General features: G+C 51.7%; 3 protein-coding genes across 3 annotated transcripts in view; 2 read left to right on the top strand and 1 right to left on the bottom strand.

The window, feature by feature from the left end:
• LPP (LIM domain containing preferred translocation partner in lipoma) overlaps positions 1-25,374 on the bottom strand; it is a 741,798-nt gene that overhangs the window by 615,678 nt on the left and 100,746 nt on the right. The gene's annotated exons all lie outside the window — the stretch shown is intronic.
• The window catches only part of PCYT1A (phosphate cytidylyltransferase 1A, choline), a 272,566-nt gene that overhangs the window by 192,924 nt on the left and 54,268 nt on the right, over positions 1-25,374 (top strand). The gene's annotated exons all lie outside the window — the stretch shown is intronic.
• Positions 1,882-23,550, top strand: MASP1 (MBL associated serine protease 1). Its single transcript, XM_069864409.1, has 10 exons — positions 1,882-2,103; positions 10,300-10,477; positions 10,736-10,867; positions 11,362-11,558; positions 11,885-12,032; positions 12,526-12,644; positions 13,509-13,587; positions 18,090-18,227; positions 19,198-19,272; positions 22,089-23,550. The coding sequence occupies exons 1-10, from the start codon at positions 1,945-1,947 to the stop codon at positions 22,982-22,984; spliced, it is 2,121 nt and encodes a 706-aa protein (XP_069720510.1). The 5' UTR covers positions 1,882-1,944; the 3' UTR covers positions 22,985-23,550.

Here is a 25,374-nt window from a genome sequence, read left to right as displayed (position 1 = left end):
CACAATGAGGTGAGTAACTCCGGGATGGGCTGAGCCCCGGGGGCGCACGGCCGGGCACGGGGGCGCATCCCCCCTCTCTCTGATGCCCGTGGCTTTGGCTTTTCCTCATCCGCAAGAAAACGAGGCGTTTCTCATGCTTCGGCTTCGTGCTGCAGCCCGGCTGGCCTCTCGGCATCACCGCAGAGCCGGAGGGAGCCTCGGGCGAGGGGCTCGCAGCCTGGGGGAGCCGCTGGTCCATGGCAAAAGGTGAGAGCCGCTGGTCCACGGCGAAAGGTGCGAGCCGGGTTTCTGCGCACGCCGCGGTCCTTTATCACTTTTACATAAGGTTGAGACTTTTCCCGGCGTGGGAAAGAAGTTTGATGTCGTTTTGCCTCCCCTGTTTAAAGGGGAAGCAGAGAGTTGCACTAGCAAGTGGCCCGTTCCAGGCGAGGGGTGATGCCCGTTTACACCCGCTGAGCATCCAGCCCCATGAGTCCCAGAAAACAGATTTTCCCTTCACACATTTTTGTGGTTTCAGACAAGCTGTCAGAAAAAAGACATGTTCAACCTCACTCTGCTTGGAAGGAAAATTGATCCAAATTTCTCAGCTCCCATTAACTTTGCTTTGTAATGAAGAGCTGGGAAAACTGAGGGCACTATACAAATGAGCCCCAGAAACCCACTGCCCTGGTTTTAAAAGAACACAGGCAGGTTAAAAATAATCCACTTGCATAGCTTCAATTTCCTCACCAGCATACCTAAATCAAGCCTTGATTTTGAAACTGTGAGTACGTGTGCATGCGAGTAGTTCCAGTGCCTGTAGTACACACCTACAAGCCTTTGCCAGGCCTTTGTACCTATTTTAGAGAACAGAAATCTTTACCTCCAATGGCTCTAATTTCCTGCATGTTTCTTCTCCCTCGTGCGCTCCACTGGGTGTATAAAGCCTGAGGTCTCTTCTTTCTGGGTCCCATGCAGTGGCACTGTTTTTTGTATTTGAACCTCCAGCACAGGTGATGTTCTCCTCTTGCATGGAGAAATACTTGATTTGTGCTCACTTTCATACTGAAATGGAGCTCGAGGCTGGTGAGAGGTCAGCTGGACTGCCACTGATTTACCTGTCCATTCTGCCCTCCTCTGAGACAAACAAGTTGAGACAAACTCTTTAGGCATGTATTTTTTAAAAGCTAAGTTGATGGCAAAAGATCTCTAAGGATCTCAGCCTCTGTGTGCTTCTCCATCTGAGGTGGGTGGTACACTAAGAGACAAAGAAGAAAGGAAAAGAGGAAGGAAAAGGAATGAGAAGGAAAGGAAAGGGAGAGGAGGAAAAAAGGAGAAGAGTGTAGAGTAACATGCTGATGTTCTTGCCCAGCTGATATTGAGAGTCAATGATCTCAATTTAGCAGGATGAGGCTAAGCAGTAATAACAATAATGATACTTAGCAGTTATTGCCATGATGCTTTCATTAAACCAATTTAGAGAGCATCATTATTTTATTAAGCATCTTTATGCTTATTCTTCCATTAAATGAAGATTTGCCCATCAGAGCCCCATTACTTAAAGGGCTTGTTGCCAGCAGCTGCTGCTCCCAGAAGCATGAGAAACAAGGCCCAGAGCTGGCTGGGAGATGTGGAGGTGCCTTTGCATCGCACGTGGTGTCTGTGTCACCTTCCAAAGGGGCTTTCCCCTATTGGGAGCCATGGGCAGCTCCCACCCTCACTTCTACCTCCCTGCAGCTTGGCAGTGGTTCTGCTCATGGTACTCGCGGTGCTGCGTCTCCCTCCCAGCTGTTTCAAATGTGTGACCTTACACAGCCCACTTGGGAAAAGAGATGGAGCCCTCAACAGGTTTTGGCGTTGCCAGAGTTTCATTTCATCTCTTCACATGTGTTTTCCAGGTACCCCCTGACCTGGTCCTTTTGTGCCTTGCTGCTCTGCGCGGCAGATGCGGTTGAGCTGACAGACATGTTTGGGGAGATTCAGTCTCCCAACTTCCCTGATTCCTATCCCAGCGACTCAGAAGTGACGTGGAATATCTCTGTGCCTGACGGATTTAAAATCAAGCTGTACTTCATGCATTTTGACTTGGAGTCATCCTACCTCTGTGAATATGACTACGTGAAGGTGAGTTGTGGTGATGTGGTGGGGTAGATGGCAGAGGTTTTTGGCCAGCTGAGAAAGGGTAGTGCTGCAAAAGCTGAGAACAAGCTGATTTTCCCCATTTATTGGGTACAGGAGTTGTCAATCCAGTGGACAATGGGATTAGTACAGGTAAACTGACAGTGTTGGGACACCAGATTCAGAGTTTACTCACAGAGGACCAGATTGGTGAAAGTATTTGGGCATGGGTACACCTTGCCACCAACTTGGATCTCTGGCTGTGGCTTGCAGGCTCTTGGGACACCCTGTCCAGCACCTGGGGAAGCAAAAAGACAAGGTTAGACTTGAGCATGAGGCTGTAAATTGGGATTGGCAAGCGTACCCTCCCACAAGCCACAGGACACGGACTCAAAGGCTCCCTTGGGTTCAACACAAACCCGTTTCACAGCTCAGATACAAATTTTGGGACTGCTGCTGGCAAATACCTGCAGCACAAATGAGCTATGGAGGTTCCCAGGGAGCTGTCGTGGCCAAAAATACAACAAGCAGGTGCTTTCTGGGTGTGCCTGGCTGAACATGCCTTACCCCATTGCTCAGAACAAGCCTCATGCTGCCCCTCTGCACAGAGGCAGGTAGAGGTTCCACCCAGGTCTGGAACCACAGAGCTCATCCCTGTAGCTAATCGCCAGCTAATTGAAATTATTATTTTATTCTTGCCTTAAGAAAACAAGGCAAACATTTGTGTTTTTTTCTTCTAGGTTCTGTTGTTTGCTGCTTAAATTTCCTCTTTGTCCTGGCACTCGTTCCACTACTAACAGCTCTCATTGAGCTTTGATTAGTTCTTTCTGCTTCTCCTGGATCTTCTCCAAGCCCAAAGGCTAGGGACATATATAGAGATACATTGCTTTAAAAACCCAATAAGCTCAAGGAACAGATTTCTTGGAAAATTTCCCCATTCCAAGCTTTACCCCTCCTCCTACTCTTCACCCCCTGCTCATTTTTCCTTTTTCATAAGGCTCCCTGTTCTTTGGCCATGGTGCCAACTTGGCATCACAGCTCTCCCTGTCGCTGGATTTCCATATGAAGGTGGAATTTTTCACAGGGATTTAGATCTCAGCTGTATAAATTTGCTCAAGGCTGTAACACAGCTTGTGGAGCCTCCACCACAGAACTACATTTGAAAAGTGCTGAAAATGGATGGATTATGGGCAATTCATAGGCTGCTTCGCTGGGTAAGGGTGCAATCTTTATGCTGATAAACCACCAGCTTAGAAAACATTAAGGAGAGGAGCAAATGACTCCATGGCTGTTTTCCTCCTTGGGTCTGTGTATCCAGCCTCTGTGGGCATCAAGGCATAAAAACAATGTCAGCTGCCTCTTTGACAGAGGCCATGGCTATGGAATGTAATTATAGACCCAACACATATAGGTGTTTCTCTGTAATTCTCTGCCAGTCCCAGTGAAGATGCTCAGAAAGCCACATCTATATCTCCGTTTGATGCGTTCAATGGCTTCTCCCTCCATAATCCTGTATGATTGTTTTCTGAACTCATGGGTGCCCTTAATCTCTACTGCATCCTGTGGAAGAGAGTCACACAGGTTAAATATATTACTATATGTCTGTGTGTTTGTGAAGAAACACCTTCTTGTTTGGTCTGACCAGGCTCTCTGTCACGGTCTTCATCATCCTGACTGCCATAAGAAGGGGGTCAGCGCCAGTGCAAGGTGGGGACCCAGCTCAAGAGAGGCAGAAAGCCACTGTGCCCTGGCCTTTGCTTTCCTTACCTCCTCAGTTGCCTGTGTGCCTGAGATCTTGAGCAGCAGAGAAAGTCATGCCGCATGGCAAGCTCAGGGCAAGCAGAGCTATAAATCTGCGTGGATCTCTGCCTTCGGGGTGGTCCTCAGAAGGGAACAGTTTCCAGAGTTCTGAAACAATGGCTAATTAAAACAATAGCTCTTTATATATTTATATATATGCTCACATATGCGTGCATGTTTGTATATATATAATAAGAACATGGCTTCTAAAAAGGTGCTCACGAGCCAGGAGGATTGTTTGTGCAAAGGGGGATGACACAGAGAGGGACTGGTTCTTTAGTAAGGAAGTGAGGCAGGAGGAATAGAAGGAACAGCCACCCTCAAAATATCCACCTGAAGAAGATCAGCCCTAGGCAGGCAGGAAACACCAGCCACGTGCTGCCTTGAGAAGCCGGGCTCTGGGCCCCAGTGCATCAGAGACAGTGTCTCCCCAGGTTTTGGATGGCCACCCCCAGCTGCTTGTCAGGGCCAGAGGCAAGAGGAAGGAGCAGCCGTCCACACTGGGTGCTACAGACTAGAAGAAGTCTGGCTGGAAAGCTGCCTGGAGGAGAAGGACCTGGGGGTGTTGGTTGACAGTGGCTGAACATGAGCCAGCAGGGGCCCAGGTGGCCAAGAAGGCCAATGGCATCTTGGCTTGGATCAGAAACGGTGTGACCAGCAGGGCCAGGGAGGTTCTTCTCCCTCTGTACTCGGCACTGGGGAGACCGCTCCTCGAATACCTGTGTTCAGTTCTGGGCCCCTCACCACAAGAAGGATGTTGAGGCTCTGGAGCGAGTCCAGAGAAGAGCAACAAAGCTGGTGAGGGGGCTGGAGAACAGGCCTTATGAGGAGCAGCTGAGAGAGCTGGGGGTGTTTAGCCTGGAGAAGAGGAGGCTGAGGGGAGACCTCATTGCTCTCTGCAACTACCTGAAAGGAGATTGTGGAGAGGAGGGAGCTGGGCTCTTCTCCCAAGTGACAGGGGACAGGACGAGAGGGAATGGCCTCAAGTTCCACCAGGGGAGGTTCAGGCTGGACATCAGGAAAAAAAGTTTTCATGGAAAGGGTCATTGGGCAGTGGCAGAGGCTGCCCAGGGAGGGGGTTGATTCACCTTCCCTGGAGGTGTTAAAAAGATGGGTAGACAAGGTGCTCTGGGACATAGTTTAGAGGCACATAGGAATGGTTAGGCTCAAAGATCCAACCTGGTGATTTTATGAGTCTATGATTCTATGATTCAGATCCTGCCCTCCACTGTGCTCCTTGGCAGGCTTTATCCATGAGGTTTTGCACTTGGTCAATACCTGGGATGAAATCAGCCTCTGGGCAGCCAGCTTGAGACCAGCTCTTTGACTGAAGTGAGGATGGGGCCTTTGTTGAGAGGGTTTCCCTCCAGTTAGCCCATAGCAAGTCCTTACTAGCTCATGGCCCTTGTGGGGTTACACCTCTACACCCTAATCCCTACCATTCACTCCGAATTCAGGACAGCACATGCTTGAGACCTGGCAGGTTCCAGCACACATCACAGTGCTTTCCCTTTGCTTCTTCAAGCATAGAGACCATCTGTGTTGGGTCACTCCAACTGTACGTGGGGGCAGGAGGGTGGAGGGGCCATGACATTTTGTGGGTCCAATGAGTCCCATCTTCCCTGACACAACCCAGATCTCCCTTTGATGCGTTTCTTCATGATGCATTCGGACTCCTGCCCACATGTGGGAGACGGGACACTTTTCTGCAGCTGCTACTCACGCTTATGTCCCCAGGAAGGATCTGTGCCATCGGATGCTCACCCAAGCAGCACCCCTACTAATCCCACATATGGGTGCCCAGGAGCTCCGCAGGCATCTCAGGCAAAACCAATGACTTCAAATAGATTTGCTTGAGGGTGTCCAGGGGTGCAATTAAGTGCAGGAAATGGCTTTTTGCTGGGCCCAGCAAGAGGTTGACGAGGATAAGCTATGGGCCAAGCTGAGGAGGCAGGGCTGCAGGTCAAGCATCAGCCAGTGCCACTGCCCCAGGGAGCAGCACTTGGGGAGGGATGGGGGATTATGAAAGATTTGCAGTGTGGAGGAGCCACATCCCCTCCAGGCTTGGTGTAACATTTCGGGTGAGTAGTAGATGGGCTTTGTATGTGGCATCCTGAACTCACAATGTGCTGTCCCCTGCCACGGGTAATTCCATGGGGCAAGGCTGCACGCTGTGCCCTGACGAGCACTCGGTGGCACTGTCCCCAGGAGCACCCTCAGTGCTCGATGTGGTGCTGGCAGGGGGCGTGCAGCGCCAGGGAAGGAGCTCAGTGATGTGTTCAGGGCAGTGCATGCCCACCTGGAGCCACGAGAAAGGTGCACAGGATCCATTTACATCTTCCTCTGCTCAAAAGTGTGCATGGGAAGCACAAATCAGGGCTTCGCGTGAACAAGGTTGTCAGGAAAAAAGCATCTGCTTTTGGTGCTGTCTGCCAGAGTAATCCATGCCCAGGGGCGCAGGGTCCCAAGTGGAACACTTCAAAGTCTGGGGGGCAGCTGGGAGGAAGGGAAAGCCCAGGGCTTTGCTGCTCCCCTTTCTCATCTTGTTGGCTCTGTGCAGAGGAGTCTGGTGGCACCAGTGACCCCCAGGCAGGGGAAGGAGGAGGATCAGGCATGGGAGGGAGTCAGCAGCTCCCTCAGCACCCCAGGGAACAGGCTTGGCCCAGAAATCTGGCATGTGGGAGCAGCAATCCACGGGAGGGGATGATCTGCAGACATTGAGGCAAGTTCACAGCAGGGGAAACAAACCATCCTCCCCTTTCCTGCACAGCACAGCTGCCAGGTATGTCCCTGTGGAAATTCAGGTGGACATTGGCACACAAAAGGATGCTTAACATATATAGGAGAGAAGACACATGATGTTGGTGAGAGGACGTCCAGGAGACCTAGATGGAGGCTCCCGTTGGGGCTGTCCTGCCAACAGTCAGCAACAGCAATCATTCTGAAAAAAAAAAGTCCCTGTTCATCTGGGTGTTGCCTTCTTGTGTGCACTCTAACTACAAAGCAGCTTGGCAGAGACTGTTTCATGCACTTCCCTGTCTCTGAGCATCTCCTCCCCATGTCATGTTCCCAGTGTCCTCAGCCCAGTACTGTGATTTCTCTGCCTAATGAGCCATTTATATATATTACAAGTGGTATGTTTGGCCTTCATCAGTCCAATTAGTGCATTCCTGGACGGCTGGAGAGGGGGAGCAGCGGCTGCATTTCTGTATTGCCGGCCGCTTGCTCATCTCTGACAGCAGACACTGAACTACCGGGCCAAATTCCCTTTGGTTGTTGATGGTGTTCTGTTAACCCACCCGCTGCAGGAGGCATCTCCAGAGCATCCATAGCAGCCCATGCCCTGGGGCAGCATTTCTTTGCTGCCAAGCCAGGCTCCCGCCAGATCGCAGGATCCTCCTCATCCTCCAGGATCCTCCTGATCCTCCAGATCCCCCTGCCCCAAAGAGGGAAATCAGTGTCAGGCAGAGGGGGACCACATGGCTTGGCTCACCACTCCTCTTAGCCACAGCACAAGCCAAAATGCATGGGAACAGAGCCACAGCCGGGGAGGGACCCTATCTGCCTCTTTCCAGAGGCGCAGAAATCCTTATGAGAGAATGAGGAGGCAAGCAGTAACAGTGAAGACAGCAGGAGGCAGTGGCAAGGGTAAATTTAAGGCACGAGAGTGTCGCTATATTTTATTTTTCAAAGGAGGATTCTTTCAGCGTATTTTTATAGGGAATTTCTCTGCGGCAATTGATATTTCCCCCAGGGACGCATCTTCTCTAGTGAAAACGTCGACATCATGACCCGGGAGGGAGAAACTCCAAACAAACAACCAGGATTTAATTACCAGCCTGCTCACTGGATGTAAATGATCTACGAAAAAGTATACAGTCTTCAGCAGAAGCAGCAAATATTAACCAGGGATGATGACCTCTCTGTTTAGTTTACTGCTGGAGGGCTGTCTCTGCTCCCTGTGGCTTGGGGCATGGGACTCATCACAGATAAGGGGCTGTGGATACCTTCAGTGAGGAGAGCACAGCTCTCCCGGGCCTCATCGTGACACTCCAGGGCTGTATCCAGGGATGCTGGGGCAGTGTCGAGACTGGCCCCATGGTGGGAGCATCCCTGGGCCAAGACACGGGACACTAGGAGGTTTTCCCACACTTTGGTGACGCTGTGCTGCGGGTCCTGCGCTGGCCAGGGCTGGAGGAGAGGGATGGGAGCTCACACAGTGTCTTCTGTGTCCGTGCAGAGGAGACAGCCACCTGACCACATGGAGAAGCTGGGTGGAAATTTATCCTTCTCACACCTTTGCTTAAGAAAAAGCAGTTTCTGCAGAAAAGGCTGTGTGCCACGTGCTGACGCAGCCAAGACTGCATGTTGGGACCAAAATGCTGTTTTCCTTCACTTTTGGTGATGGTGCTCCTGTTTTTCAGCCTGTTAAGACTTTCATTTCAAAACAATCTTTCAGATTAAAACAGAGATTCTGATGTACCACAGTATATTTCAAATGGATTGAAACCAGATGGATCCCAAATTACTTGTTTTCCTTTTTTTTTTCAGGATGTTGTTTCACAAAAAAAAGAAAAAAAAATCAATTGGGTTTTTGTCCCAATGTGGGGCACGTGCTTTTTTTTCCAAATTCTCAAAATTTATCATCGGAAAGTCTCTCTCTTTTCTGGCCAGCTCCAGCTTGTATGAGAGGATGGAAAATATCTGGAGGCAATGTCAAGGCATGCTGAGTTGCCATTTCCATGTTGGCTTTCCCTGGTGTGAGCGAGTTTCCGCCTGCTTGTTCAGCCATGAGAAATTTCCCTTTCAACCCCAGACTCTCCCTGACCGGTACATCCTGAGGGTCTCCAGGAGACAGGGATGCAGCCGCAGGAGGGTCTCACCTCACTGAGATCATGCAAGCCGGGGATGGCATTGCCACACCTCCGGGACCCTGTGGGTCACCCAGCAGGCAGCTGTTTTCCCCTGGCAAGGGCTGGGAGGCTGCACACTTCATCACGGCCTCAATAGCATTTGACTTGGCATGAGCTGAGGGTGGGAGCTGGCCTGGTGGTGTTCATTGCATTTCTCAGCCAAGGGGGGTTATTCATATTCAAATCTCCTGGGGGAAAGCAGGCAGGGTGCTGGGAACGAGCTGGGAGAGGTTGTGGTCCAGACAAGGGGCTGCGGGTGGGATTTGCAGGAGAAGATGATGTCAGTGTTGAAATGGTCCTGGGGCGAACAGCCAAGAAATAGGAAGGGAGGGGGTTTCCAGGGAAAACCAAAGGGTTCTCTGCAGGTGTTACAGTGCTTGATGGCATGGGTATGGCTGTGCTTTAAAAGGCTAGTGAACATGCTGACATGACAACAGGGCACACTGGTCTGTTGGTCCCCTCCTGTAGCCCTCTGGGTAAGTCCAAACAGTGCCTGGCACTGCAGGGCTGGAACGAGACAGGGACCCTGAGGCCAGGACCCTCGGTCCAGGACCAAGCTTGTCAAAGCCAGACCAGGGGACAGAAATTCCATGCAATTTACAGCTGCTGCTTTAAGTTGATGCAAAACCGATGGGCAGAGTCTTCTCTGTAGTCCCAGCACCCTCCCAGCAGCCCTCACACAGATGCTGCCACCTGGATCAGCATTTGGGCTGAGGAAGAAGGCAAGGGGGAGCATCTAGGGTACCAACAACTCTTAGAGGGAGCAACACAGCCCGGGACTGATTTTCACATCCCCGTCTTCCTCACCACCTGTCCATATCCTCACCCTATCTCCCAAACAAGCTTCTTCCCTGCATCCCTTCTCCCCCAGCTGCTCCCTATATCATGGATTCTATTCTCAACATCTGCTTCAGAGGCTGACCACAGGCAGGCACAGAGTCCCTGTGTTTGCAGGAACCATTTAATTGCTCTGCTGCAGTAACAGTATCTCAGAGAGCTAAAGCAGTGGGACCCGTGCTCTGAGCATCCCCAGGGTCATGCTTGGCTGCAGAAGGTAAGATGAACACAGCAGGTATGGCTGGAAATGGATGTTTTAGGGCCAAGGAAGCACAGGGCTGAGCAGGACAGGGCACCCAGAGGTGCAGACCCACATCCCTATGCTGTGGCCATCAGAGGCTGCCAGATGGCCAGCCTGCCCCATGGAGACACTGCTGAGCCCTGGCAGGGGCAGACCAGGCAAGCGCAGGCAGAGACTTGAGCTCTTGAGTGCAGAACATGACTTCAAACCCAGCCTGACCTCCCCCAGCAGAGCACCATGGGCTCCCCAGGCTCGCAGACACCCGCAGCCCCAGGCTGAGAAAATTTAGAGGTGACCAGCCTTGGGGAGCACCCCAGGAACATGTCAAACTCCTGCACTATCCAAGTGCTCAGCAGAGCCCAAGGGACAAGTCCCACATCCCAAATGCTCACCTGTTCTTTCTGCTGACAGATTGAAGCCGAGGACCAGGAGCTGGCAACCTTCTGTGGCAGGGAGACAACGGACACAGAGCAGGCTCCCGGCCAGCAAGTGATCCTGTCCCCAGGGCCCTACATGGGGCTTACATTCAGGTCTGACTTCTCCAATGAGGAACGTTTCACTGGCTTTGATGCCCACTACACCGCCATAGGTAAGAAGTGGTGAAGTCTGCAGGACCAGGTCGATAGGGTAGTACAACAAATTTGCTAGGATCACTTCCCAGGCCAGCCTTGGAGACCCTAGCAAGAGAAATCCTTGTGTGTAGCCCTTGGGCCATATGGGACTTGCTGGGTGTTTGTGCAACCTACCACACGGGACAACTAATTTCTCAGTGGTGTGGCAAATGTCCCCACAAGGAGTGCATGGAGGGCTGCAGGGTGACCTCCCTTCCTTGTTTTCTCCATCCTAGATGTGGATGAGTGCCTGGAGAAAAGCGACGAGGAGCTGGCCTGTGACCATTACTGCCACAACTACATTGGCGGGTACTACTGCTCCTGCAGGTTCGGCTACATCCTGCACTCTGACAACAGGACCTGCAAAGGTACCACCCAGGCACGGCTCTACTATGGGAATGGTCACACAGAGGGGTCCCTGATCAGGCAACAGACATACCAAACACAGGCAAAACTGACCTTTCTTGCTGCCGGGAGGACAAGGTGCCTCTTCCCTTACAAACCAGTAGCCTGGGGCTGGGAAGCACTCAAGGTCCGCAGTCGTCTTGTATGGGAATGAGATGTGTTTTCTCTCATGGGTTGCCCTCCTCAGCTAAGACCTCCTCAAGTCAGAGAAATGAAAAAGTTTAGTTTATGCTCTGAACCTGCATCATTTATACTCGCTGGGATTAGCTCCCAGCCGCGGACCCTCTATGCCACAGGCATATCTGAAGGTTGATTATGTGAGGTTCTTCTTGCATGGACCCGTATTCCGGGTACATGGACCACCCAGCAGACCCCACTCCACTGGGAGGGTTTCTGAGTGTGATCAGGGTTGGGATGTGTCTGGCAGGGCCCTGAGAGAGCCATGGCTGTGTTTCAGTGGAGTGCAGTGACAATCTCTACACCCAGAGGAGCGGGGTGGTCACGAGCGCCGACTTCCCTAGCCCCTACCCCAAGAGCTCGGACTGTCTGTACCGCATTGAGCTGGAGGAGGGTTTCTTCATCACCCTGAGCTTCGAGGACAGCTTTGATGTGGAAGACCACCCTGAGGTGACCTGTCCTTATGACTACATCAAGGTGAGCTGGGCTCTGTGCACTCCTCCTGTCCTGGTCTCCTGTTGTTTCTCCAGTGATCTCTTTGGTGATGAAACCAAAATAGCCCCACTCTAAAGAAGGACCATGAACCCAGCAGGAGCTCTGTGCTTAATTGTCCCTGTGTCTCTTGCCACATCTGACTTGGACCCTCTCAGCCAGTAGTGACCTCTTCCAGTTCACATCACCACAACACATAGTGCTTAAGCCCCGTTGATGCCACTGCAGCCACATCCATTAGTCTTAGGATGAAGCAATCCTTAGGGATCAAAGATCCCCCTCAAACCACCCACTCTTCTTTGTCATGGCAGATAAAAGCTGGCCCTAGGGAGTTTGGTCCTTTCTGTGGAGAGAAGTCCCCAGGACGCATTGATACCCAAACGAACAGCGTGCAAATCCTCTTCCACAGTGACAACTCGGGAGAGAACAGGGGCTGGAAACTGTCGTACTCAGCCATTGGTAACTTCTGCTGCTTTCATTCACTTGCTGGGCTTGGGCAATGGGAAGAGCTCTAGAAGCCCTGCGGGTGGAGATTATAATTTAGGTAGTCTATGATCCTGTCTCTAGAAAGGGTCTGTTCCAGAAATCACAAGAAGAGAGAAATAATACAACACAGAGCACTCCTGTGAAAGGGTGGGGTTTTTTCTTATGCCATTTTAGCCCTGAAACAAGATCACATCGCAAAACAGAGCGGTTTGGGGCAGTATAATTGAACAAGCTACTGTTATCAGCCCCCAGCCTTGTAATGCCCAAAGCCAAGGATAGCCCAGGGCTGGGGAAGAGACCTGGAGCCTCTACCTCTTCTAGGAAAAGAGCCCAGCTGAACCACGTTAGTGCAGTTTAATAGCAAGAGCAGGGCAGGGATGCTCAGATGCTGCAGCAACTAAGTGGCAGAGGTGGGATTCTCCATTTTCTCCATTTATTCAGATGAGTTCTGGTTTTGTATTCAAAGGAAACCCATGCCCACTGGTGCAACCACCAATCAATGGGAAAATCGAGCCTTCTCAAGCTAAGTACACCTTCAAAGACCAGGTTGTCATCAGCTGCAACACTGGATACAAAGTACTGAAGGTATGGGGTGACAGTGTGGAGCTGGTCATCTGGGTAGGAAAAGGAGGGTCCTTCTCCCAAAGCTTTTGCTTCTCCGTTTGCGGGAGTGAACGCAACCCATATACCATCATTAACCCCTCCCCAGGGGCAAGGACAAAGCCTCCTCTGAGAGCCACCAACTTTCCTTACCAAACACACAGAGGAAGAGAGGAGATGGCACTTTGCTGAGCCACCCTCTCAGCATCCCTCCAGAGCCAGCCAGCTCACAGGATGCAAGGCTCAGCACCTCTACCAGAAAGAAAGTCAACAAAAGCCCTGGGGAAGCTTCCAGGGCTCTGCCTGCTCCTGAGCTTGGCGTGTGCTGGCTCAGCTTCCTGGGCAGTGCTGCAGAGGCCAGCCTCCACAGGTCAGGGGGTCCTCCAGGACTTTGGGATAGCTTCGGCAAGTCGAGGGTGGCAGGGATTTTGGGAGGCTGTCTCCAGAAAACAGCTCAGAACCATGAGAAGCACATGTAATTCACATGGTGGCTGTTTTCCCTCCAAGTCAGTAGCTCACTTTGACTTCCAACATAGAGCTGCTTATTTCTCGGATCCCCTCCCAGTACCCTTCGTACAGAGCTGCCTCCTTACCCATCCCAGTGACTGGAACAGGAATAAGTGACTCCAGTACTTTTGCATTCAGCATGCCACTGAGTTGCTGGCAACACAAAAACTCTTCCAGTTTTTCATAATCATTTTATTGCAGTTTTTAGTTAGAAAGGTCCTCTTCCAGTGGGGTCTGGATATATCTTGACTAAACCCCCAAGAAATTTACTTTTTTATGGAGAGATTTATTTCCTTGCCTTGTACATTGATGGTGAGTTTTTTGCTGGCATGTTCTGCACAGGATAACGTGGAAAGTGACTCCTTCCAGATCGAGTGTCTAAAGGATGGGACATGGAGTAACAAGATCCCTATCTGCAAAAGTAAGGACACATTTCCCCACCCTGCCAGATGACCTTTTCCTGCTGAAATCATTTCATGCTAAAGGGAACTGCCCTGACAGAGCAGAGTCCCTTACTCAGAGGCACAACACTAGCCAGAAAAGCTACGTAACTCTGCAAAGCTCTTTTGGCTCATTCTTGGATAACATAATGGGGCTCATTCCAAATGCCGCAATCGGGAGGTTGGTGCTTTCATTTAGATTACTCATATAACTTGATTTGTGAGCTGCTTTGCTGTCTTCTTGTCACAGAAATAGCAACCCAGGTTTTTGAGAGCTGGATAACTGTAGGACAGTTTGGGACAATCTGGTTCCTGGTCCAAATTTCCTTCCCAGTGGAGGCTACTAAGATGCAGGGCATTAAAGAGGTCCCCGGGTACTAGCCTAAACTGTGTGCTGCTCAGCTAAGTGAGAGGGGAGAGAAAAGTTGCCCAAGTATTTACAAACCTTAAAATGAGAGAAAAGGGGAGAAGAAAGGAGATGCCATTTGAGAGGACTGGTGGTGATTTGCATCATCTCCTCTTTCATCTAATGCAGCTCCTCTCTCAGCTCAGGCTTGGGAGATGTACCTGATAACATCCTTTCCCCAAAACATTCTCAGCCTTAGGGGAGGCTCTCACTGCTGCTCAGTCTGCTGAAAGGCTGTCCCAGAGAGTAGAAAAGCAGCAAACACACTCAGAGAAGGTCCCAAGACGCAGGACAAGATGCTTTCAAGGCATGTTGGGATCCAGGTTCCCCTTGTCTGAGCAGCTCCTTCTTCTTTTAGTGATATCGTGTTTCTTAACTTAGGAGAGTATTTCTGGAGTTTTAATTCATGTTTTCTCACCCAAAATGGAAAATGGGAGTCTCTAGGTGCTGTTACGTAGATTCATATCTGAAAGGGTTCATTAGAAATTGTGAGGTTAGGGATGCCTCTGGCTTACGAGAACTCCCCTTGCCTACCACTCTCAGTACCACAGTCTTCCACTGATTTTATCCAGCACAAGCAAAGATCAGAGAAAAACTGGTGTTGCCTAACAAAACCAGGACAAAATTCTAGATAAATATTTTTAAACCCAAAAAGTGGGTGGGGGTTTTTTGAGAATATTGAAAAGATTACCTGCGCTATTCCAGCCAGGCTGGAACCAGTCCCTTCTTCTGTGATATGACTTGCTACACTGAATTTCTAAGACTTTTTGCAGCAATCCAAGAAGCCCCTAAAAGGGCAATTCAGGCATCCAAAGTGCAATGCCTCCCACCTCTTTGAGATGTCTGGGAGAGTTGGGCCATGAGCAAAAACAGTTCTAGAAAGCAATGCAGAAAATAGAAACCTTCTCAGCCAAGGTGGATAAAATCCAGCTCCATGGCCTGGCAAGGCTAAACACAACCCTGCGACAGCTTCTGCCAGCCACTGTCCCCAGGTTGCCCCGGACTAGCACGGCAAGGGGGGTTCCTGGCATGGTTGTGGCTCTGCCAGCATCGATGGTGCCGTCATGGCTCGCTGGGCACTCATTAACGATTTCTGGTGTTTTGGGGGCTGGGTTTCCTGCATGCCTCTCTCTGCTCATCTACTAATTGGGCTTTCTCTCTCTCTGCTCTCCTTCTTCCCCTCTGCTTTCGGTGCAGCTGCAGATAGAGCCGACAACCAGACAGAGGGAAGAGCCGGCTCGGAGAAAGTGGCTGCATGAGGCTGGTGCCAGCTGTGCCACCCCGACGGGCAGCCTGTCTCGATGCCCCTCTCTGATCTGCCCAGTACCCAGGGCAGGTCTCCTTTTCCTCTGGTCCGGCAGCCCAATCCGTCTCCATGGCTTGTCTAACCGGCATGACACTTAACCCCTCCGTGCCAGGTGCTTTCTTAACTCCGGCTTGAGAAAGGGGAAGGAAATCTGGACTCGCCCCTCTTTTCCACTACCACGCCAGCCCATGGGAAGGGTGCCTACCCAGCCCCAGCACCACTGCCTGGGGACTGTGGGCTGCTGCCAGCTCCCAGCACATCTTCTGCAACCCTCACTCTCCGCTCAGATGCCTCACCCCGGCTCGGCTCCCCCTCCAAGGTTGCACAAGGAGCGTGGCATGGCCGCCTGGTTGTTTGTTTGTTTGATTGTTTGTTTCTTTGGATTCAGCCACTTGCTGCCCTTCCTCCCTGGCCCAATGTTGCAAATAAGAAACACTCCTTCCCCTGCTCTCTCCAAGCGTCCTGGCGGCTTTCAGACCCTCTGGGCAAGAAGGCCTGGAGGACAGGTTGTCACCAAAAGCCTTTTCCTGCGGGCATCGAGCCCTGGCACTGGCACAGTGTTATAGATGCTCCTCTGCCTCCCCCTTGCTCCCCACTGCTGGCCTGGCAAGGTGAGGACAGGCTGGTCTCAGGCTGGTTGCAGGTGAAGGTCGGAGGCTGCTGTCAGGAACCATTCATGTCCCCAAGAGCCCCAGGCATCCACCCTGGGCTCCCTGAGGCACTGGCAGCATCGCTGGGAGGATGCTGGGATGTAGATCAGAAGCTAGGAGGGGAAGAGGAGGTGTGTGTTGGGGAGCTCAGTCCAGCTCTGATCCTACAAAGATGGTGATGCTAAATGGCTGCTTTCTCAAGGGAAAAGTCTGGAAAGGCTCATAACACAAACTCCCTAGCCCCACCCTTTCAGCAGGACCCAGGACACACATCTGTGGAAGAACCCTTTCTCCAGGCACCAGGCCTGCCCCAGGGGAGGGGGACAGCTATGTGAGCCAGTGGGTGCTGCCTTGTAGCCATAAAGAACCCAGAGCAGCTCTGTAAGCTGAACTTGTCCGTCAACATCCATTCCCTTCTTCCTGCAAGCCCCAGCATCCCCCAGTGCCTTATAAATGTCCCCTGGTTGCTGGCACTGTGGCACAGAAGCACTGTGTCCAAGCACTGTTGGAAGAGACCAGGAAAGCTCAGACCAGCCAGGGAGCCCCAGGGCTGGTGAGAGAGGTATGTGTCCCCTTCTCTGTCCTTCTTCAAGGCATGAGTATTGATAGCCTCCACCCAACCTGGCTACATCTACACACTCATCCCATCATGCTGGCCTTATAGGGGGTTGAAGAGACCCCTGGTGACTGCTGAGCTGCAGTGTTTTGCCAAAAATCAAGCTTTTTTTCACCCAAGCAGTGAGGCAACCCTGAGCATCAGTACATGTCCCTGGTGCCAGCTACTGCTTCTAGTGAATTCTCTCTTCATTAGCCTCGATCACTGCATGAGGAGTTAGGGCCCCTGTCCTTGCCACCTTCCAGTTCTGGAGCACATGAACACCCACTGAGCTTGCATCATTCCTGATCCACCCGACCTTATTTCTGCAAAGTCACCCATTCCTTACTCAGTCCCTCACCTTAGATGTGTCAGAGCCCATCTCCACAGCACTGCATGTCCCTGACACGATCAGATGCCAGTTCCTGCCCTCACCTGGGGTAGGTCCATCAGAAGGGGGCAGGGAGAGATCACAGAGCATCACCCAAGTGTGCTGTGAATTGCCCACGCAGCAGGGAGCTGCAGCTCCCATGGGGTGACTCCTGGCTTTGCCAGATGGATCACGAGTCCTTCCAGGCGTGAGTGGCATAAGGCCAATTCAGAAGGATAAACTAAAGAGGAGAGGCTGGGCAGGGCACTGTGAGGGATCTGGGGAAGAAAGGGGACTGTGGACGGGCTGTGGGAAGGGGTAATGGCACCCTCAAAATCCTTCTTCTTCCATGAGATCCTGAGCCCACTTCAGGGATGGATGATAATGGAGCTAAACCTGCCCACGTCCTGGGGAATGGAGCAGATGGGGTCTCAGCCAGTCTGCTGGCCTTGCCCCTGCCAGCAGAATGACCAGGCCATGCCCTCAATGTCCTTTATCTGCTGTTTCAGGACAGCCAGTCCCTAAAGTTGCTCAGTCTGGGCTACAAATGCTTTTCAGCACTGTTGGGTGAGCAAGCCCCAGAGAAGAGCCATGCTCTCAGCTAAGCCTTCTACATAGAGGGCTCTCCCAATGCATGGGGGAGGTTAGTGAATCACTGTCTGCTTTTTCCTGCACACTCCTAAGAGATGCAAAGACATACTCCAGGAGCAGCTCCCAATGGCTCTCACCTGCCAGTGCAGGTTTCTTCCTCTCAAACGTATAGCAGAGAGGTCTCGCACTCATGAAGTGCTTAGGAGGAGCTCCCAGCATGGGAGTCTCCACCAGTATGAGTGATGTTGGCTGAATAGCCTGTGAGTGAGCCATGCTGCTGATATTCAGCAGTGCCAGACACATTCTCTGTGTTTGCAGGGTGGCCGTGCTGGGGTTTCACAGGGCCAGGCTGTCCTGCCTTGGGACACCATCCAGCTACCCTCTGAGGCCACATCAGGCTGTGCGCCCTGCGCTGCCCTAGAGAAAGGGGATATAGAGCTATATGGGCCCTTGTCCTGGCTGATAGGACCATCATCACATGTCAAAGCCCAGCATTACCTGCCGGATGGCTGGCTGGACACACCAAAAAATGGAGCTCAACCCCCACTTCTGTGTTGGCTTTCAGTTGCTGACTGCAAAGCACCACCGGAGCTGGAGCACGGCTTTGTCACCTTCTCCTCCAGGAACAACCTCACCACCTACCGAGCAGCCATCCAGTACCACTGCCAGCATCCTTACTACCACATGGCCACCAACAGCACGGGTGAGGAGTGGGGCTGGGCCGTGTCCCCACGGCACGGTGCGGGTGGGCATGTGGCTGTGTGTGCGTGCATTTGCAAGCAGGGGAAGATTGAGATGGCCACACATGAATATAGCCTACACACATCATAATCTGCATCTGCACTGCCTGGATTATCAGACTGGCTGCATCCTACTCCACAATGAGGTAGGATGGAGTTAGCAATGCCAGGTGCTTTGTCCATGTTTTTCGCAGTCTCAGCAGAACAGTGTGGCTGCTCTCCTGCACTCTACCTTCTCATCCTGCCATCTCCCTACAGCATATGAAGTTTTCTGTGAAAGAAGCTGCTAATGGAGAGAGCACAGGGTCCAACAGCCCCAGAAAGGGCTCCACAAGGCTCCCCATTCCCACACCTAAATGTCCAGAGCAGCCAAAGCTGAGCAGATAGCAGTTGGATCATGGTAGACAGGGTTTTCACCTCATACTCCTGGTCCAGGACCACAGAGACACTACAAGGTGCTTTGCCAAGAATCACATCTCTCTGCACCCTTTGGACCCAGCTCTGGGCATCAGAAGAGGTGTGCGCACACCCACCAGCCTTCCTTCCTCTTCCTCCCTCAGCAAACAAAGCTAAAGGATTGCCTACATTCCTCCCTCGCTGCTCATATCCCCCTGCACACCCGCTGGCCTCATGCATCTGACCCCAGCATCTGGCACTCATTAGCAGAATGGGTACTGCCAGCATTAATGGGGCAGCAGCTCCCAGCTGAGATAACTCAAGGCAATGAAACCAAGAATGGTGGCGTATCCCTTCATGGAGACAGGGCTGCCAGGGCTCCCTGGGGAATGGAGCACAGAAAGCATAAAAGGGAGGTCACCTCCTGCTCTGGAAAAAGTTTCAAAGGCTCCTGACAGCTGGGCTACATCTCCTCACTGCAAAATACACCTCTTCACGTCAGGGCCACGCTCCAATTAATGCTTTGCTCTCTTCCAGCCACTTACACATGTGATGCATCAGGGGTGTGGAGGAGTGAGGAGCTGGGAACAAAGCTGCCATCCTGCCAACCAGGTACTACTGCTGGGGCATGGGGTGTGGAGCAGGGATGGGCAGGGAAGGGGATGCCTCTGTGCCTGACCTGCTGCTTCCTTAGGCAAGAGATCATGCTCTCTGGTGACAGTGCCATATGTCCTGGCTGTATGTATTCTGCTGCTGCAACGCGTGGCCAGAAGGGTGATGGGAACAGCAGGAAGGGACTTCTCTACATCAACAACGCTTCACAGGGCAGCTCTCATGGACAACTCTCCACGGGGACAACTCTCCACTGCAAGAGCTGTCTGCAGGGAGCCATTAGAGCATGGGTTAGGCTTAGGGTTAAGGTTAGCTTTAGACTAAGTGTTAGGTTAGCCTGAGGATTAGGCTTAGGGATAGGGTTAGAGTCGTCCCCTTGTAAAGTCATCACCATAAAGAGTCACCTTTGAGAAAAGTTGTCCCACAGAGAGTTCCCCGCAGAGAGTTGTCCTAGACTCTGGGAACAGAGGCTCCTGCTACCCTGGGTGGCCCAGACAGTCGGGGTGCAGTGGGGGCACTGGGCAGTAGTGATAAGGCAGTATTAGGGTAGCAGTGGGGTCAGAGCCACTGGGGCTCCCCAAGCTCCCTGCTCCAGCAGACAAAGAAAGCAGCAGCCCCAGCAACCCAGGGCAGAGCCCACTGATCACGTTCAGCCCCCAGCATCAGTGGAGATGGCTCCGGCAAAGAGCAGAGCGTTACCTGCCCAGCATCACAGGCTGTCAGCTCCCCTTAGCAACATGCCCGCATGCAGTAGCAATTAGCACCTTTCTGAGCCTTGCAGAAAAAAACCAGCCACTTCACAGTGAAGGAAAAGTTCCAAGCCTTTGAGTAGTGTCAGAAATATTTGCAGCCAGCAAGTTTCCAGGCCAGGAGCCCACTTGAGATTAAATAAAAGTCTCTGGGATATTGGCTGGCCGTAGCCAGGTCTGGCTGCCAAGCTTGGGTGGGGGGGGAGGTGGAGTCAACTCCGATTGAGGGTTGTGGTCAGGATGGTTCTCCGGAGAGGTGAAGTGATCCAGCTGTCACACAGCAGCTGCAGCTACAAGCACCCCAGGTTTCGGGAGCTGGCTCAGCCCCATGGAGCATATCTGCTCTCCAGCAACACTGAGTAACTGCAAGGACAGAGGATGGACTCCTTGAGATTCCCTGCAGTCCGTGGAGCTCCAAGACCAGGGCTGTGGCTGGTCTTGTTGTGGCAACTGCTCCCTGCATCTCTCCTTGATGTTTCAGCCTGAACTAATTTGAGCTGGGAGCATATGGGGACATCTTTTGGGGCCATAGCTGCTTTCATGGGCCATTTCCAGGCCTGTTGATTAGTGACAGAAGTCAGAGAAGCTTCAGGAAAATGGAAAATCCCAGAGAGAGGGTGACCCTCTCCTGAGAGCAGGATCTGCAGGCAGCAGCTGGCCAGCTGCTCTTCAGATCTTCCCTCCTGCCTCACGCCACCTCCCCATCAACAGAAACTTCTCTTCCAGGCCACTCTGTGCCTGCCTCTGCCATTAGTGGGAGCATTTGCAGCCTGGTCAGCGTTTTTGATGTGTAATTTAATATAATAAATATTTGGCTGAATGTGCTTCCTCCAAAACCATCTCACTGGGACGGTTGCTGCTTTGGTGCAGCCGACCAGCTGGGCTGGGCTGGGATGCAGGAATTACTTGCCTGAGCATGTTTTCTATTCTTTGCAGTGCTGGGAAAGGCAAGGGAGCAGAGCAGACACAGGGACACACTCCATCCCTGCTGGAGTCTGTTTTCCTAGCAGCAAACCCCAGCCACAACAAATCCATGTTAGCAACTCCGGGTGCTCCTTCCCTGACTCTCAGCCCTCATCCCATTGCCCTGGGGGGTCAGGCTCCCTGGGGAGAGCTTCTTTTACAAGGCTCTGCATCCTCCCCTCCCAGCACATGGACCTCAAGGCAGAGCTCTGGCACTTTCCCCAGAAGACATGTATTCCCTTTGCAGACTCGGAGGGATGATACTAGTACCTGTGCTGCTGGGATTCAGGACTCTTCCAGCTGTGGAAGAGTCAGACCAAATTGGCTCCCACAACTTCCCAGTGACACTGATGCCCCCAGGCGTTGACCACCCAGCGAGCCCTCCTCCACGTTCTGCCACAGCCATAAACAGGCCCCACTGTCACCACCTTTGTCCCAAGGCTTAAGTTCCCCAGCTCTCTCAGGTTCACCTTCAGCAGACTGTGTCCCATGTCTTCCTCACACTGGGTCACAGCACCTGGATAAAACTCCTGCAGGCAAATCAGGCAGCATATCAGGATTCTCTAGACGTGCTCTGGGTCTGTAGAGGAGCTCGGTAGAAGGATGCTCATTTGGCTGCCAGGATTGTGGTGAGGACGTGAGATGCAGGAGTGAAGCCCTCGGTGCTAGGCAACATCCCGCAGCCTGGCCTTTTCCAACCACAGCTCCTCCAGGAGGGCGAATGTCATGGCCATGAGACCACAGACCTCCTGACAGGTCTCAGAGCAAGAGGCAAGGCTGGGCTGATGTCAGGCTCCAGTCCTTCCACTTCCCACCCCCACCCCACCCTGGGTTTCTTGGCACACTGAGCAAGAGCCAGGCAGACAGCTGGATGATCTGGGAAGGGCTGAGCGAGCTCTCAGGACATGGTGAGGCTGCAGGGTTTTACTCATTTGGCTTTTCTACTTCTGAAGTGGCGTGGACACAGACAAACCTCTCCAGAAACTGAACAGCAAAGTGAGGAATTGCGAAGTGCAGGGTAGCCCTCAAGTCATCTCCTTGTCCCTTTTCATTTGCTCCCTAGATAAGTGGTAGGAGTAACTGTCCGGTCCTTTTTATCCCCAGTGTGCGGCCGGCCGGCTCGTCCTCTGCCTGGTATCATCAAGCGCATCATTGGTGGGCGAAACGCAGAGCCGGGTTTCTTCCCCTGGCAGGCCCTGATTGTGGTGGAGGACACGTCCCGGGTGCCCAATGACAAATGGTTTGGCAGCGGGGCCCTGCTCTCAGACTCCTGGGTGCTGACAGCTGCCCACGTGCTCCGGTCCCAGAGGCGAGACAAGACCGTCATCCCAGTCTCCAAGGAGCATGTCACTGTCTACCTGGCCCTTCATGATGTGAGGAACAAGATGGAAGCTGTCAACCGGACGGTGGAGAGGATCATCCTCCACGAGGAATTTGACATCCAGAACTACAACCACGACATAGCTCTGGTCAAGCTGAAGGAGAAGGTGACCATGGGGAACTATGTCATGCCTGTCTGTCTGCCCCAGTTTGAGCATGAGCTGGAGGGGCCCCATCCCAACACGCTGGGGCTGGTGGCTGGCTGGGGTATCTCCAACCCCAACATCACAGTGGATGAGATCATCAGCTCGGGCATGAGGACACTGTCTGACATCTTGCAATACGTCAAACTGCCAGTGGTGCTGCACGCAGAGTGCAAGACCAGCTACGAGTCACGGTCAGGGAACTACAGTGTGACCGAGAACATGTTCTGTGCTGGCTACTATGAAGGTGGAAAAGACACTTGCTTGGGAGACAGCGGTGGAGCCTTTGTCATCCAGGACCCGGGAACCCGCAGGTGGGTGGCCCAAGGACTGGTCTCGTGGGGTGGCCCAGAGGAGTGCGGCAGCAAGCAAGTGTACGGTGTGTACACCAAAGTCTCTAACTACGTGGACTGGGTGGAGAAGAAAACAGGCTTCTCAGAGAGGTGGACATTTCTGGACCCAGAGCTAGGGAGATGAGTGACTAAGCAGCCTGCTGCCGCAGCTCCCTTTCTTGATGTTTTTGTTGTTTAATGTGCTCCAGACCCTGGTCTTTCACAAGCAGCAGACACGATGCTCAGCACATGCCGGGCCTTTGCCAGCCCTCTGTGTCATTTCTTTTGCTTGGTCCTGCATCCTTTTACTTGAGGTCTTAGGAAATACTTGCTAGAATTCCGGGGGAAGAGAGTGAAGGGCGACATCCCAGCAGGCGTTCTCAGTTTCTGCTACCTATCTCCAAGTCTCACCCATACTCCCAGAGAGCCTCCATCCAAGTCAGTACAAAGGCACAGTGACAGAGGTAGCATTTCCCTGCCACCAAAACTTTCTGCTGTGCACAAAGAATTGCCCCCAGGGCTCTCCAGCTGGATCTTCTGATCAGACACAACTGCAGGAGCTACAGAGGCTACAGAAAACACGGGAAACCCAGCTGGGCAGGCCTGGACCTCAAAGGTCTCGTATGCAGTGGAACAACTTTTTTGTACAAGCAGTAGTGAGAGAACTCTGGGATAGTAGCAAATGATACTAGTTTTAGTTGCAAACAAGCGTCCCTGCCTGATGGCATCTCTGTTGATGTCTACCTGGCACCAGGTAGACAGAGAACACAAGGACAAAGAACGGGGTATGGACTCAGTGTCCACAAAAAGCTTCTCCAACACCGCATCAGTTAAGTCCTTTCCAGGCCTCCCCCAGACTAGCTCATGGAATGTTTTCCAGCCACCGCAGACCTCCCAAGGAAAGTTTTCCAACACTTGAGACAACATCACATCTGCTGTACCTAAGCAACAGTTATTTTCAGCAGAATTATTTCAGAGAAAATGCCCTTCATTGGGGCTTCACCTCTTCTTTAGGGGCCAGGGTAGTCCTGCATGGCAGTGCATTCATTCTTGAAAGAAACTAGCCCCTTTTAAGGACATTGATTCAGCTGATTTACAGGTTACTGATGGTGTTCAGTGTCTGTTTGTGGCTCTTCTGGTCTATTGCGGGTGTTCAGGTCATTCTAGGCTGAGTCCAACTCAGCTAACACACCAGAAGTATTCTTATCTTCCCAACCTTCCTCCATGGTCCATGCAGACAAGTAAGCTCCACCAAGGAACAACGTCAGGTGAGCTTACATTCCTTCAGCAGGGACATCATCTCCTTCGCTTGCCAGAAAAATCCTCTTATAACTGTAAGCAACATGCAAAAATTGCCTGCTGTCCTCCCTGTGTGCCTGTAGCCTCTTTTGGGCTTGTCCTCTTCTTTTTCCTCCATTGGTTTTGCCATTCAAGAAAGGAGTCAACAGCGAATGAGCCACTCTGTCATTTTCTTATCATCCAAAATGCTATCTGTAGAGCACATAGAGGAGCAGAAAGCCTAAGGAAGGTCAACCTTGCAGACACACTGAGAACTGTACTCCTGGCTATGTCATGTAACTGCAAAGTATTTTTTAATATATACATATATTTCCTTTTTGATATTGCATTCTGTAAAGCATCCAAAGTCATCTAAGGGTGGTTCTATATAATCTTCCTCCTGAGAACAAAATAAAACTTTGATATATACTGAGTTTGTGCCCCAAGGCTTTTATTCCAAGAGGAACATGGTCAAAGCTGATCGCTAGTCTCTGCCATGCACACCCGCACGCCCAGGAGGATTCTCACACTGTCCCTCACTCCGATGGCTGCTCAGCCACGGCTCACACAGATCCTGACCAGCCACGAATACAAATTGCAAAAAAAAGAAGTCAACAAATGAGATCCTGTCTTTCAATTATTTATAGCCATAGCACACCCCTGAAGACAGGGATGGTGGTGGGAGGAAAGTGCAGCCACCCCTCTGCTGAGAATAGCAATTAAATCTGGGTTCAATTGACATGCAGAAAAAATAACAGGTATGTGACTTCTGCTTTAAAAAGGGTGCAAAATCAGTCCATCCCCACTAGTTGTCAGACTAAGAAAGCACATTTTCACAACAAAGGCTATGCAGCAAGCACAGATAGTGGCTGAGGCAGGGACATGGTTCTGCTGGGCATCTCTGCATCACAGGCTGTGAAAACCCAGCTTCTGGAGAAAGCTTAAAATCATGTACAGATGTGTACAAATCCAGACCTGAGAGTCTGGTTGTTGATACCTATTTTCCTACAGCACAGAAATGAAATATCAGCATTGAGCTTCTTTAAGTTGACAGCAGAGAAGAGGGCAGAGGGTCCAGCTCACTTGCTCATGGGCCTGCTAACATGTCCAGAGATATTAAAGGGATGAAGGGGAGCAGAGAGAAAAAGCAAAATCGAGGCATGATCCCCTTAATATTAAACCTTCAGCTGTAGGATCTGAGCGTAGACAGCTTTGGAGCAAGATAAAAAATATTGCTGCCCTATAATAGATGAGTCA

This window comes from Phaenicophaeus curvirostris, chromosome 10, assembly GCF_032191515.1.
Source record: "Phaenicophaeus curvirostris isolate KB17595 chromosome 10, BPBGC_Pcur_1.0, whole genome shotgun sequence".
Taxonomy (NCBI): Eukaryota; Metazoa; Chordata; class Aves; order Cuculiformes; family Cuculidae; genus Phaenicophaeus; species Phaenicophaeus curvirostris.
The sequence above is the reverse complement of the archived record's forward strand: the minus strand, read 5'-3'. Positions and strand labels throughout refer to the sequence as shown.

What these genes read in the sequence shown, in the direction of transcription:
- MASP1 (XM_069864409.1), top strand. Translation starts at nt 1,945, where the DNA reads ATGTTTGGGGAGATTCAGTCTCCCAACTTCCCTGATTCCTATCCCAGC. An exon ending in TGCCCACTACACCGCCATAG is followed by an intron (nt 10,478 to 10,735) that starts GTAAGAAGTGGT and finishes TCTCCATCCTAG; the next exon opens with ATGTGGATGAGTGCCTGGAG. An exon ending in CTGGATACAAAGTACTGAAG is followed by an intron (nt 12,645 to 13,508) that starts GTATGGGGTGAC and finishes TGTTCTGCACAG; the next exon opens with GATAACGTGGAAAGTGACTC.